Source organism: Sinocyclocheilus anshuiensis, unplaced genomic scaffold (genome assembly GCF_001515605.1).
Source record: "Sinocyclocheilus anshuiensis isolate Anshui unplaced genomic scaffold, SAMN03320099.WGS_v1.1 scaffold256, whole genome shotgun sequence".
Classification (NCBI taxonomy): domain Eukaryota; kingdom Metazoa; phylum Chordata; class Actinopteri; order Cypriniformes; family Cyprinidae; genus Sinocyclocheilus; species Sinocyclocheilus anshuiensis.
The window spans coordinates 352,222-367,831 of NW_015558587.1; the positions used below are offsets into that span (position 1 = coordinate 352,222).

The window sequence follows — 15,610 nt, forward strand, 5'->3', positions numbered from 1 at the left end:
AAAAAAATAAGGGAAAAACAGTAAACCTTTAACATTATTATTTTTTACACATTACAAAAAAAGTAAACTGGAGATCATATGATTTTTAAAACTGTTTTTAACAACTATTTTAAAAACATCTGTTTTTCACAAAATGTGAACATTATAAACAGCTATTATTTAAATTTTAAAGTTTGATTTTGTGTGCGTGTGCTTTTCTGAAGCTCAAACAGTAGGGCATGGCATTAACAACAAAACAATCAAAAAATCATATGCATGAACTATTTTGGGTCTGTGCACCTGCCTTTAACCATGAAATTTGTGGGTCAAACATCAGAATCATAATATAAATTTTGCATGCACATTCTACAACACGTTTACTACAAGTACAAACATCCAAAGTAAACCAGTATTTTTTACAACTTCAACAAACAAACCAGGAACATAATGATTCTCCTTTTTGTAAACATTTATCACACTATTCTACTATTCCTTTCCTTTGTGCAAACATAGAGATGTTTTGCTTTTGGATGATCATTCAGAAGTTTAGTCTTTTTTCGAGACTAATGACTGGTTTCAGGAATGTAACAAACAAAACTCCATTCACTAGCCTCTCAGCATACCTCGTATCTGAAGTACATGGACCATAACAAGACCCTTTTACCATAATGCTGGGAATTTGCTAAATAGGAGACAGATAGACAGACAATTGAGTGAGTTTGACGGACAGAAGTCGGCAAATTGATTTGATTGGCTATTTTGGACATTTATATGTCATAAGGTCATTATCAGTCATCATTTGATAATCGTATTTTTCTAGAACTCATCGAGTCAGTGATGAAGAAAGGATCCAAGAGTGAGTTTGTTTGCAGAAAACAGTTCTATAGCCATCCACGTAGATCAGGCACTGACCGGCACAGACTTGCGCTGCTGGTGGTCAGGAAGTGCTTTCTTCTTCCTCTGCCACATTCTTCACTGTAAGAACAAACAACATGCAATTTTATTTACAGCCACCTCATAAACAAGGTCATTACTGCTTCAATGGGCTCCTCCAATTAACTAAACAACCATTATTTCCAGACATGTCCATCATAATTGCACTCTCGCGCATGACATTGGCAGATAAATACTAGGGGTGCTCCGATTGATCGGCTACGATCACTATCGGCCGATAATCACATTGGGATGATTGATCGGCGGTCTCTAAAAAGGCAGATCTCAAAAAAACGATCTCAAGCTGATGATGCTGCCATGAAAGGTTTGGCACGACATGCAGCGGCACCATCTCAGTCTCTGTCTGGCGCTGGTGAAATAATTATAATGCTGAAGGTGAGGTACTCACGTCTGTGAGGTGGTAAATGTTGTGTTTGTGGTAAACAGCCACGGATCAGCAGCGGACTCTTCTGTGAAAGCTGCTTCTCCTCTCACAAGAGTCACCTAAGAGGGGAATTCCCCCCATTTTCAAAAATGAAATTCAGGCCCTGAATAAATGTCTAAAAATCCTGATTGGAGTATCACTATAAATGGTTATAAATTATTAAAAGAAGGCTTTAAAAAGATTGGTTTCGGTGATCGGATCGGCAGATACTGCTTTCTGTGATCGGTGATCGGCCTCAAAAACCCTGATCGGTGCACCCCTAATAAATACTCTATTCTAACTGCATCTCTCTCTTTCTCTTTCTTGACCGGCTTTGGCTTCTTCCTACCTCTGCTTTTGATTTCTGAGAGCACTGAAGGTCTGACCACTGTTGCGTGGAAGATGAAAGGTCAAAGGCTACCGACGAATATACATATAATATAATGAGCACTCTCATTCTTGAACAGTTCATCAAGGTTTTAAGTCGAGCCTTATGCTCTCTGTGGAAAACAAATCCAGCTTATTAGCCAAATATGTATCTCTTTTTACGCACCGTGTCTCTGTGGCTGCATGCAAATTTCACCCTTTATTTAAGGAGAAAATCACCGTTCCTCGTATTCCCCGAACTCTTCACTGTCTGCCTCAGACAGCTTAGAATATACAATGGGCTCGTCGTTGACTTCAGCGGCATGGCTAATGCGAGACCTTTTGCGCTGCTTAATTCCGGAAGGATAAACAGGCTTGTGCATGCAAAATTATTCAAACACAGATAATTAACCGGGGAAACAATCAGTTGCATGAATAATAATCCGCAGTGGTAGACATTATAATTTTTGAGCATGAGAATAAGATGGATGTGGGTACCTTGGGCATGAGCTTATCAAATAAAGCTCTGTAAATGTAGCCTGAATGAAATGAGTCAACCATTTTAATGTGCGAGAGAAGCCCTGAGGAGAACAAATAAGCAATCACTACATCATGCAGGGCGAGCAAATGAACCTGCTGCACAATTAGGCAGGGTCACATTCGGCGAGGGCTGCGAGAGAAATGGAGAGAGAGAGACAGTCGGCGCCTGAATAAAGAGCCTACAACCACAGCATTTACGGTGGAATAGACAGCGCTTCATTTCACACCACAGCTTTTGGTGCCATTTGACGTCAGAGTTCGGTTCATTTTCTTATAAACAGCAACCGAGTTCTCTTCAAAAGATGGTCTGGGGTGCAATTTATTTGAACTCAGGTGTGGTTCACAGTGGGTAGGAACTAGCGCTGTCAAACGATTAATCGCATCCAAAAATAAACGTTTTGGTTTACATAATATATGTGTGTGTACTGTGTATATTTATTATGTGTATATAAATACACACACATACAGCATATATTTTGAAAATATTTACATGTATTTACATATTCATATAATTCATATAATTTATATTATATATAAATATATATATAATATATGAACATAACACATTTTTCTGAAATGTATACATGCATGTGTGTATTTATACTGTATAAAAATAATACATTTACACAGTACACACACACATATATTATGTAAACGAAAACTTTTATTTTGGATGCGATTAATCGCGATTAATCGTTTGACAGCACTAGTAGGAACATAATCCGTACGCAAGTAACGGAAGTGAACTACTAATGCAAGTGCTGTTTCATGTGTTGAAAGATTTGGTGCTGAATTCAAAGTGACAAAAATGTGAATAAAAATGGTAGAAAAGTTACGGTTGATGACGGCAGCATACTGGGGTTTGGAATCAAAGGCCTAAAATATGTTTCAGATTTGACACGAATGTTCATCGTATACATACAGCTGACCTCACAGCCTTTCAGCATGCGCAAAGAGTCAGACGACATGAATAAAAAGCCTTCAACCACAGTACTTATGGTGGAATAGATAGGGCTTCATTAAGGACAGTTTCACACCACAGCATTCACCACATATTAGAAATTGGAACAATATTATATATAAACAAATATCTACTGTATGTGCATTTATGTACGTGTAATACATTTTTGGACATATGTGTCATGTACATGTATATCCATCCTAAAACCCATCAATTCATGTTGATATTATATAAGTAAATACAAAAGATAGACATGCATTTAGGAAATGTATTACAAAACTAAATAATAGAGTGCATACCTAAATAACACACTGGAGTTTGGAATCAAAGGTACAATGTGAAAAAAGACTAGTGGTGATGTCAGGTTTGGACAAAGATTTTGAACAAAAGCTTTGTGTAAAGTGGCCACATTTGTTGCAATTGAGACAAACTGGTAAAATATTTCTTTCATTGTAGGGCAGCTTTTGACCACTTCAGTTTTGACACAAGCACTTAGCGTATACAAACACAGCTGAACACACAGCCTTTTTAAAGTACTCTCCATATAATAGCATGTGCGATGACCATCGGACAACACATGGAAACTGAAAAGTTTGTCCAGTGTCTGCACTACTTCTCTCCAGAAGTTATGAGTTACAAAAATGCCTTTTACTCTTTTAAACCAGAGCTGCAAGTACCTTCACACAAACACTTGTCAATGTGAGACTGTTGTTGTTGTGTATCCAGTAGTTCAGTTTGTGGATCTGTGTGAACAGGAATCATTTTAGACAATGCTGTCATCTGTATGTGAAACTTTTCAAAAACGCAAAAGAAAAACTTTTTCGTTTTTAGTACAATTGTTGTCATGCAAACGTATCGTCAAATTTAGCTTTTTTTCATTTCTAGCATGCAAAGTACCATTTTTATTTTTGCATGTCAATGAGCATATGAGGCGACTGATCCCCAGTAAACGCTGTCAGTTATGACCAAACTATTACACAGCCTGACATAAAAAAACAATGTCGCACAGTCTACATAGGCTTTTAATCATAAGAGACAAACAACACATCATAAGTGTGAAAACAGCCTAAAAGTCAGACTGATATTAAGATAAAGAGTGCGAGATGACGTACAGAAGATGCACATGACGCCGGATGAGCTGTGGGCAAGAGGCTGACAGACAGCCGGTAATAAGGGCAGTTAGTAGCAGACAAACACTCAGGTACGCCAGCCTCACCACGAGCCAACCGAACAGGCCCCATGGCGCAGACTTTCAAAGCAAAGTCAAAGTTATTAAGTATTCAATCATATAAAAGGGAGAGGAAGGCGTGAAAGGTTGCGGACCAAAGCACTTTTGCTCCAGTGCATTAAGAGGCTATGCAGCCGCTCCAAGTCTGCGTGAAAAGAAATAGATTGCCTCCCCAGAAGATGGCAGCTTCCCTGTAACCCCCTCCTTTTTTTCTCTTTAATAACTGCAATCTGCTGTGAAAATCTAATCCCAAGTACCATTTACGCTGCACCCAGATAACTTCTGCTTGGAAAAGCGTACAATATGAATATTTCATTCCCTGATATCCAAATAAATATGGCAGGCTTTCCATCAATCAGGGGACGTCGCAAGAAGTCAACTGGAAAGTGGAAATTGCTAATGAATAGCAAGGTTTGGGGGGAAAGCATCCCTGTTTTATTTCTCTTCTAAAATCTATACATTAGTTAAAAAAAACAAACAAAAAAAACTTTAAAAGCGTGACCATTAAATGCAACCATATATGCCCTCCTCCGCAGTGGTATAAACACGACCATCGCTTTCTGATGGAACGACTGAGGCTATTATAAGTTATTTATCACAACAAATCAAGCGGTCATACTGTTCTGTATTTACTAACAGCTGAATCTACTCATCCAAAGGATCAAGCCCCTTCTTCTTGGAAGAGTCCATCCATATACATGCTGCCTCGAATCGGGCTGTATGTCAGGTCTCAGCAGATTTGTCTAGTAATGACACTTAATGAAAGCTGTGAATTCATGCATGCAGAAGAAGCCCTGCCTGTCATAAATAAACCACAAGCCTACAAGCCATTTCCTCTCCTATCTATTTATTTGTATTTACTCTGTCCTGAAGGTACTTGGGGTGTCCTAGAAGAACATTAGCTGAGCTTTACTTTGGTATCAGTACTCAGCAAATGGGCAGTGTGGATGTTGTTTGTCCTTTCTACTGGTTTCACATCTACCAACAAAAATTTACACGCGCACTTAAAGAAATAGTTCACCCAAAAATGATAATTATTATTATTATTATTATTATTATTATTATTAATCATCTTTATTTGCTTACCCTCACGTTTTTACTGACCTGTACAACTTTTTTTCAGTGAAACACCAGTGTTAATTTCGTTGACAAATAATTTTCGTCAACGACACTTTTTTCACCGACGACAACAAGAGGATAACGAACTAAAACTCTTTTTGAATGACAAAAACTATGACGTAAATCTATTGACATTTTCGTCAACGAATAAAAACGAGAAAATAAATATGTCTGCTTGAAAGAATTAAGAATATGGTAAACAAGTTGCTATAACGAATGCAGAATTAGCTTATATAACCATTGGTGCTTCATTAAAAAGAAGACCATGTTCTTGTTCTTTATGAGAAGTGGTTTTATTTAATTTTAACATAAAGGCATGTTGTGTGTCACCGCAGTTAAACCGGTGTCTATCATGATAAAACCTTAATATCAAACCTATATAATGAGTTTGGAAACTTTAGAGAAATGTTTAATTAATGCACTGTAACTAAACCCATTAGATTTTAGCTGACTAAATTTACTGCAGATTTAGTCGACTAAAATCTTATGATATTTAGTTGACTATAACTAAAAACAATTCAGATGACTAAAATATGACTAAAACTAAATGCCATTTTAGTCAAAAGACTATGACTAAAAGTAAATCAAAATTTGCTGTCAAAATTAACACCGTGAAACACAAAACGTGTTTTTTTTTATTTTTTAAAGAAAATTCAGGCCCCTTCTTTCAATATAATCAAAGGGAATGAATATGTCAAACAAACACCATAATAAAACCATTAAAAGTGGTTCATGAGTCGATGTATGAGAGTGTTCACAATGAAAAAAAGAAAGAAACTCTTAACAATCTGGTTTCAAACACATATGCCAAGCTCTTAGAAATCAGAGATGTATAAAGTTAAGCAACGCATTTTTGTTAATTGTAATAATGCTGAAATAAAAGAAAATATTAATATATTGGATAAAAATGACCTGATATAAAAGAAGTTGAAGTACTAAGAATACTTTAAAAAAGCTAAATAGAAATATAAAAACCAACTACTAAAAATGAAGAAAGCACAAAACAAAATTACTCAAACTAAAATTAAAATGAAAACAAAATATTCTCTGTATTAATGTCATGTGGTGTGTGGAATATATATTTGCATGTTAGTTGGGCCACATGTTTTTGAATAGGTGACGAACGTTTTTCAAATATTAATATTAGCAGTAAAGCACCTTTGTTAAAACATACTGTATGATAATACATTCCAAGTCTTCAGTAGCCATTATAACTTTGAGGAACAGTCCGAAATTTAAGCCATTTCTTTGACCATCATCATGTCCATGTCCACCAAAGATGTCCAATGGACTACACAAGTTGTATGTACTTGGTGCCATTTCAAACTACTGATCCAAAATGCAGCTGGGTTCTCTCATGACCAAATGTCACAGACATCAAACCTGACAAAGAACATTTAACGGCACCATATTTGGTGAGAGCTACAGCAAAGACATACAGCAATAAATCATAAAAATTCACTGTTTGTGTTCCAAGAAAGAAATAAACTCATAGAGGTTTGGTAAACTAAATGATGACAGAATTTTTTAATTTTGGGTGAACCGTTTCTTCAAAAATTAGTCAAGACTTTCTGTGGTAACAATACCAGACGCTTCACTGGCTCTTTGACTTTTTTTTGATGAGAATAAAACTTCTGAAGTACTAACTCTGTAAAGTCAGGCCTGAGCAGATCTCTGACTCTGCTGCTCCTTCATCAAAAATGGAATAAGGTGGCATGTGGAGCAGGTCCTGGACCTTGAGAACAAACAGGGAGGAGAATGGGTTCACCCCTGCAGGACGGGCTCATCAGCATGGTCAACAACGCCCCAATGATTGGGTTCAGACCGGCAGCTCCAGCCCTCGGCCGCTACTATGCCAAAAGTTCTCCAATCATCTCTAGACTTCTCCTTTCCAATTTCACAAGTGTGAATCAGATCAGACCACATTACAGAGGATAAGCCTGTACCTACAGAGCGGGATCATTCCAAGCGAGAGGACATGCGCTCCAGAATGAGATGGCTAATGGTGACACGGTTATAGGACACCTTTTCTCTGCATCTGATAGAAATACCAACCTAATCACAACAAAGAAGGTCTCGCTGATGTTATGCATGAGTACGGGATAACAGAGAATAGAGGAAGAGAGAAAGAATAATAAGACAGGGAGAGGTGTAATAGGAAATGGCCAACACGGGTCATTCAGGAATTATAAGAGGAGAAGAAGAAAAATCAAACTGGACAGGTGATTTGAGGCAAAACCTGCATATAATACCGGTTTATACGGAAGATTAGAGGTATGGCCTGTTTGCCACAGAGGTGAATGTTAATATTCACTCAATGACGATTGTAACTTGTGAGTTGAGTTTAGTTGATTGTTACAAATAAGATAAGAATCTTATCAAAATATATTACCAAGAATACACAAATAAAGAGAAATACACATTCTACAGGGTAGAATTGATCATTCTCTCAATCGGCAAGGATTTGGAACAGTATTTTGTTATAAGTATAACTATTATGCATGCAGATCACTGGAGGGCTACATGGATTATTTGTACTTTCATATTCGTCAGACAAAACACACAGCAGGACCATGTAAAATTAAAATGCAAAAAATGTGACTAAAATGGTGACCAATTACAGGATCAAAGGCAATCTAAAATCTAATATATATATATATACATATATACATATATATATATATACATATATACACACATATATATATATATATATATATGTATATATATGTATATATATATATATATATATATATATAAAATTTAAAGCCAACATGAAATCAAAATGTATTTTCTTAACTTAACTGTACTTATTGCGAGCAAATTGAGCTGAGAATTTATTTTATATATATTTAGGGTAATATTTTTGAATGCTTTTAAAGTCTCTTGTGCTCTTCAAGGCTGCATTCATTTGATAAAAAAACTGAAATAGTAATACTGTGAAAAATTATTACAATTTAAAATAACAATTTTCTTTTTAATATATTTTAAAACGTCATTTATTTCTGTGATGTCCGAGCTGAATTTTCAGCCTCATCACTCCAGTCTTCAGTGTCACATTCTTTTTAGGATTCTTTGATGAATTAAAAGAACAGCATTTATTTGGAAACCTTTTGGAACATTAACAACTGTCGCTTTTGATCATTGTTTAATGTGCCCCTAATTTCTTAAAAACATATAATTGAATAAAAATTTAAACTAAATAAATCAATTGTACTGCCTCCAAACTTTTGAATGGTAGTGTATTATTGATTGGTTGATTGTTGATTGGTACTTTTTAAAATCTTTAATCATAATGTTGTAACTTGCTCTTCCCGTGATGTGACTAACTCAGTGTCTATGCAAGTCTGCAGTTAAGCCAGTCGCATTCAGATCTGCCTCCATTTCTGTATGCAATGACCAGCTTTCACAGTCCAGTCAGTAACTGATTAAGTGCCGCCCAACATTTTTTTCTTACTCAATAGCCGTTTCACTCTGAAATATGTCACAATACGGTAGTAAGACTTTGGTTTCATGTTGACTTCAACTTAAAAATTGATACTGATAAAACCATCTGGAGTGTGTTAGAGGCTTTGCGCTGGAGTGTGTGTTACCTTCAGTCGCTCTGCTTCCATTCTCTCTCTATCCAGCTCTGCTTTCAGCCTCCTGATTTCCCCCTGTAAACCCTTCACATTCTCCTGAAGGTGACTGCATGAAGACAGGACAAACATTACAGCCTAATCCCATTTCACATAAGTGTACCCTCTCACCGTATCTTTGCATGCACATTCCCTGCTACTTGGACCTAAAATCCATGTTTGTACACACTCCAGCTGAGAGGAGCGGAAACAGCTTTGGACAGGGTGAGCGGGGCTTACTCTCTCTCAGCTGTCAGGTGGATGATCTTCCTGCTCTGGTCTTTGATCTTGAGTGCCAGTTTCTCATTAGTGTGCCTGGAGTGGAGCAGGGGCAGAGATAATGGGCTGCAGTGAGGAAGCTGCGAGCTGCTGTCACAATGAACCATGATGCTGAATGATAATGATACAGCCATTATAACACTGCCTCTCTGTGGATGCAAAAGTTCTGATGCACCATTAGACTTTGTAAATCTATATACTGGTTCCAGCAGGAACTATGCAGTGCAACATGGGATACGATCTGTGACATATAATGCAGTAAAAACTCACATTTTATGTTACGTAAGGGAAAACACTCAGCCAGACGGTCATTATTGCAAAAAAAAAAAAAAAATGTTTTCACTCATAAATTACTTGTAAATCTCATAACAAATTACAAAAAAATTACAAAATATAGGTACTCCCTATAATATTTAATTTATTCAAATGTATTCAATATTTCAAAATAATTTTTTTAAAGTGTATGAAGGTGTTTATTTGGCAATGATGACCGACTGTTAATTACATAGTTACTTATAAAATACAAAATATAAACACATAAATAGACATGAAGTATTGATTTGAGTTGACATTTTTATTTTGTTATGATAGAAGAGATGGAGTGATACAAAACACATTAAACTAGCAAAGCTACACTATAAAAAAAATTTGTTGAACAATTTTTGGAGTATGCTTTACAAAACAAACAAACAAACAAACAAACAAAAATACTAAATTCTTTCTACTTTCAATTTATTTCAACGTGTTACTTGCCATTTCTTTGCTTTTTTTTTTTTGTGAAATTTACTAGCAATTTCTAAACAAAAATATTCAAAGTAAATAATATTTGTCAGTATATAGAAGAAATCAGTTGCCTGGGACCAGTGTTATTTTAGTATTATTTATATACTATTATAGAGTTTATTAATATTTTGAATTCAGGTTTATTTTATACTTTATATGTTTAATTTTCATTTTAATTATAGTGACGTTTTAATCATTTTATGCAATTTTGTGAATATTTCTATCAAGCTTTATTTTTATTTTCAGTTTTAGTAATTTTAGTACATCAACATAAACATTTATTTCCGTTAGTTGCCAAGGCAACATTACTAATTTTCATATATATATATATTTTTTTTTATTTAAATAATTTTTTTATCTAATATTTAACATATTTAATATTTAACAATTATGCATATGTAATATTTAACCATTATAACATATTTTATTTAAGATTTATTTCAATTGCCAAAAAAATGATTTTTAATAGTTTTAGTTTTAAGAATAACGGTATTGCCTGTCATGATCAATTATACAATGTAGTTGTCATTATACAAAAAACATTTGTCTGCAGAATGCAGTAATCGACCAACCAGAATCAAGTATTCCAACAGCAGTGTTTTAAGCTTTTTACACTTACAAAAAAGTACTGTGGCACTGTAATTTCATGGTACTGAATGTAATTTCATGCTACTGAATGATTACTTCTCAAAAAGATAATTTTGGTTGAATGCAGAAGACAAGATTCTTACTTTTGCTCCTTCACCCACTGGTTCACATTGGTCACGACTAGCTCGCTTTCCCTGTGAAGTCGAGAGCTGTCACTCCGTGCGTCTCCTAAACACTGCCGCAGAACATCGGCCTCACACACAGCTGCGCTGTACTTCTGATTGACAGCGTCCATCTGTGAGAGCAAAGCCTCAACCTGCACAGGAAGACACAAATGAACACAGAAACACAGCAGAATAATAGAAATGAGGTTGGGATACTGTGGCTGACCTGAGCTACTTGAGCAGTGTAGTTGTCTCTGAGAGAGGCCATCTCCATCTTCAGCATGAGCACTTCCTCGTCTCTGGCCTGCAGGGCCGTCATCTGCTGCTGTGAGCATGTCAGCTGGGTGTGCAGCTCCGCCAGTCGGCCCTCACACGCCCGGGCCTGAAGAGACAGAAATCAGTCCTAATTAAAGGCCAAGTGTGTAATTTTGATGTTAAAATCTCAAATAATGCCTAATGTGCAGATATACTATAACTACACAATAGCTTTTACTATGGTCACTTCCTAGTTAGTTGACCTGATTTTGGGGCAAGACTGCCTGTAATAAGCTTTTTACCTTTGAATTGACTGGTTTGTCTGAAGAAACTATTAAGCATTGATAAATTAAATTGGTAAAATGTGACAGTAAAGACATTTATAATGTATGTAATAAAAAAAAAATCAAAGAATCCTAAATATATGTATTATGTTTTCCACAAAAATATTAAGCAGCACAACCATTTTCAGTATGATAATAAAATGTTTCTTGAGCAGCAAATCAGTAATTAGAATGATTTCTGAAGGACCATGTGACACTGAAGACTGGAGTAATGATGTTGAAAATTCAGCTTTGACATCACAGGTATTATTAAAATTACATTTGAAAATATATTCAAATAAACAGATATTTTCAATTTTAATGATTTTTTTTTTGTATTTTCGAATGTAAATATCCTACTGACCCCAAACTTTTGTGTGTATCAGTGTTAAGTATTACTGATATACTATTATAGTTTTTGTTAATATTTCGAATGAGAAATTTGATATTTTCCATTTTCATTTTAATTTTAGTAAACATATTAGTAATTTTGTTGTGTTTTTGTCATTTTAATGAGTTTCGTTTTTAAAAGTATGTCTATATAGTTATTTATCATGTTTTAGTTTTTAGTATATTTAGTTTTGGTATAGTTCTGGGATAGTTCAACCAAAAATGAACATTCAGAAAGGGTCAAAGCTCTCGGATTACATCAAAAATATCTTATTTTCTGTTCGAAGATGAGCGAAGTTTCTTATGAGTTTGGAATGACATGAGGGTGAGTAATTAATGACAGCATTCTCATTTTTGGGTGAACTACCCCTTTAAGCTAAATTAAATCTTAAAGTAAACTAAATGGAAATGAGAAATGTTACAAGCTGAGATAAAATTCTATATACAGTATATATATATATATATAATATGCTAACAATATTCCTCTGCAAAGGACGCAAAATACAAGTGCTGACTTAATCTTTACCTGCATTAAAATCTCTATCCCTGAACAAATCACTATTATACTCTTATGATTTTATGACGCAATTTGGGCTCATATGAGATTTCAGGTTTTCAGCATAGGAGAATTCAGCTTAAATTAAAAGGCAGACTAGTTTCATGGCTAGTAACGCTGTGAGTAAGATGGTGGAGCACAGTGACCTTTACCCAGAGCGAACACTGTAGAGGAGAGCCAATAAAAGTGGTGAAGAACAGGAGAAAGACAATTAAAATGCAGCGTGCGTGTGTGTGTGTGTGTGTGTGTGTGTGTGTGTGAGCGGGTTATGAGGCAGTCTCAGACACCTGTGCAGCTTTATATCCAACTCTAATCCCTCTGTGATCCCACACACACACTCAAATGAGATTCTCGACTCATCAGTTTCTTCAATTCACACCTGATTTATAGACGGGGGCTGGAGTATATTTGCACACACGCTCGATGTAATCATAGCACCTCGCACACACACACACACACACACACACACACACCATATGAATACACAACCTTATGCAACCATAATTATGTGCCAGGCAGACAAACACACACACACAGAAATGATAGCCGCCTTTATTCTCGCGTCTGTCTCCCCCCGCTTCCCCACATGCCGCGTTCCACACGACTGGCGAGAATCATTACTGGCCTTCCTCTGATACGGCTGCAGCACCAATAGCAATTATTTTTAAAAGCCAGAGCTGAAAACAGACAACCGATGCACAACACACGTGCATAATCATTATTTCTGCAGTCCGACCGGGGTGTATGTGTGAGTGTGTGTATGTATACATTAGGCCCTGGACAGTGGAGACACTTTATTTTTTATTTTTCAGTTTTATTGTTATCCTGTAGAGTTTGCCGACTATAAAATGATGAGGATGGTTATCCAAAACCAATTAGAGTTACCCTACAACACTGACAGCACTTAAAGAATGAGTGAATGGTTTAAAAAACTACACTGGCCCTACTGTCTGCGCAAGCACTGCAGTTTTGCACATATTTTAGATACTTCAGGACAAAGTGTCACTGAGGGGTTTGCCAAAGGCAGAGAACTCCCTTCCTTATGGACATCACTATTGGTTCTGGAACATTTCTATCAACCAATCAGATTTTAGGTGTAGGTTTGGGTTTGTGGCTTCAATAGCATTAGTATTAGTCAACAATTTCTGTGTGATTTTAGGAGGTACTTTACCAAAAACTCAAAATTCTGTCATCATTTACTCACCCTCATGTCACTCCAAACCTATAAGACTTGGGTTAATCTTAATATATCTTAAACACAAATTAAGAAATTTTTAATGAAATCTGAGAGATTCCTGTCCCTCCATTGAAAGTCCATGTAACCAGTAAAGCTCATAAAGACATTGTAAAAGTAATCCATATGAATTTAACGGTTTAATCCAAGACACAATCACTTTATAGGAGGAACCGATTTTATTTAGGCATTTATTTGCATTGAAACAGAAAAAGGTTCTGCTGAAAAAACATGAAAAATAAGGAAAAAATAAAAAATAAAATTAATTTCAGATGACCTAATTGTGAGTCTAAATGCATTTAAAGGGGTCATAGGATGCCCATTTTCCACAAGTTGATATGATTCTTTAGGGTCTTAATGAAAAGTCTATAACATAGTTTGTTCTTTTCAGAGTCTGTGTGACGTCACACAGACAGGCATCTGAGATCAGCTTGAGTTGAGAAAGGGGAAAACATTTAACCAGATTAAAAAAAAAAACACTGGGTGGATTTTTATCATTATAGGGTGGTTGTGTACACACACTGCCAACACGCATTTCAGTTCAAACAACTTGTAAAAGTGCATGTAGCATCCTATGACCCCTTTAAGAAAAAAAACATGTAAATTTCCTTTTTACTAATTGAATTAAAAAATTAAATATCCTTGAATATGTTTCCATTTTAATTCTGGAAATAATAATGCATTTTACTTTTAATGAAATGAAACTAAGTATGGGAAACACAAAATGCTAATTACATTCATTTGAATAATTTTGCACCAAATGTTGCACGTATGGGTATGAAAATGTAAGTTGAAATAAAGAAGTATGTTGCTACTTTACATATTGCATTTATGAGGAATTTTGCATATTCAATTTCGTACTGAATTAAGACCATACATATACATCTACAAAGCTGCAATTAATCTAGTGGCTGATGTTCCTCTAGCTGATGTTACCGAATACATAAATAGTACAGCATGGGACAACTGACGCCAAGATCAAGGGTTCGATTACCCAGGGAATGCATGAACTAATAATAAAAAGTATATCTTGAATGAAATGTAAGTTGCTTTGGATAAAATCATCTTGCCAAATGCAAAAATGTAAATGGTAACAAATATAGGCTGAACAATGAATCTCAATATGCACATGCATCAGTCTTACCTCCTCCTGAGAGCACCTGCTCTCACTGTGCGCTCTCTGTAGATCTGCGCTCATCTGTCTGACTCGCTCCTCCTGAGTCTCCCTCTCCTCTGTCAGCTGGATCAGGCACTGCTGCAGACGGGCCTGCTCACTCCTCTGGGCCGTCACCTCTCGACTGTACTCAGCCAGCTAGAACACACAGCTAACTGGTGATATCTGTCTCCAGTGTGTTGGCATGGCTCACATTGTGTCTGTGTGTTAGTGGAAGTGAGCGTACCAGCTCCATATACTCTTTATGAGAGGCCTGTGCTGTGCTGAGCTCCAGTCTCAGCTCTCTCCCTCTCTGATCGGCCTTGGCTGCCTCTCGTATCCCCTGCTGCCACCGCTCCCGCTCCTGCTCCAGATCCAGCTTCAGCTTGGACACCGTAGCCTGCAGAGTGCTCATCTGAGAAAAGAGCAGCAAGAAATGCAACATTTATCTTACACTGCTGTTCAAAATTTGGGGTCAGTAAGATTTTTTTATTTTTTTTTGAAAATATTATTACAATAGAAAACAATTATTTTGAATAGTAACATTACTTTACACTATTTCTATTAACAGTATTTTTATTTAAATAAATGCAGCCGTAGTGAGCATAAGAGACTTTTAAAAACATGATTTTAAAAACATGAAAAAAAAAAAAAAAATCTTACCGGCCCTCAACTTTTAATGTAGTGCACACCACCATAAAATATCACGAGACATAAT

The 15,610-nt window shown here is 35.9% G+C and overlaps 1 protein-coding gene across 1 annotated transcript in view; it reads right to left on the reverse strand.

Moving 5' to 3' along the window:
- Positions 1-873: 873 nt before the first annotated feature.
- pmfbp1 (polyamine modulated factor 1 binding protein 1) overlaps positions 874-15,610 on the reverse strand; it is an 89,577-nt gene continuing 74,840 nt past the window's right edge. Inside the window, exons 19-25 of the mRNA XM_016475642.1 lie at positions 15,140-15,307; positions 14,884-15,051; positions 11,208-11,363; positions 10,961-11,133; positions 9,408-9,482; positions 9,144-9,237; positions 874-954 (exon numbers count right to left, since the gene is read on the reverse strand). Coding sequence (XP_016331128.1) covers positions 952-954; positions 9,144-9,237; positions 9,408-9,482; positions 10,961-11,133; positions 11,208-11,363; positions 14,884-15,051; positions 15,140-15,307 — 837 coding nt within the window. The 3' untranslated portion in view covers positions 874-951. The remainder of the gene's footprint in view (positions 955-9,143; positions 9,238-9,407; positions 9,483-10,960; positions 11,134-11,207; positions 11,364-14,883; positions 15,052-15,139; positions 15,308-15,610) is intronic.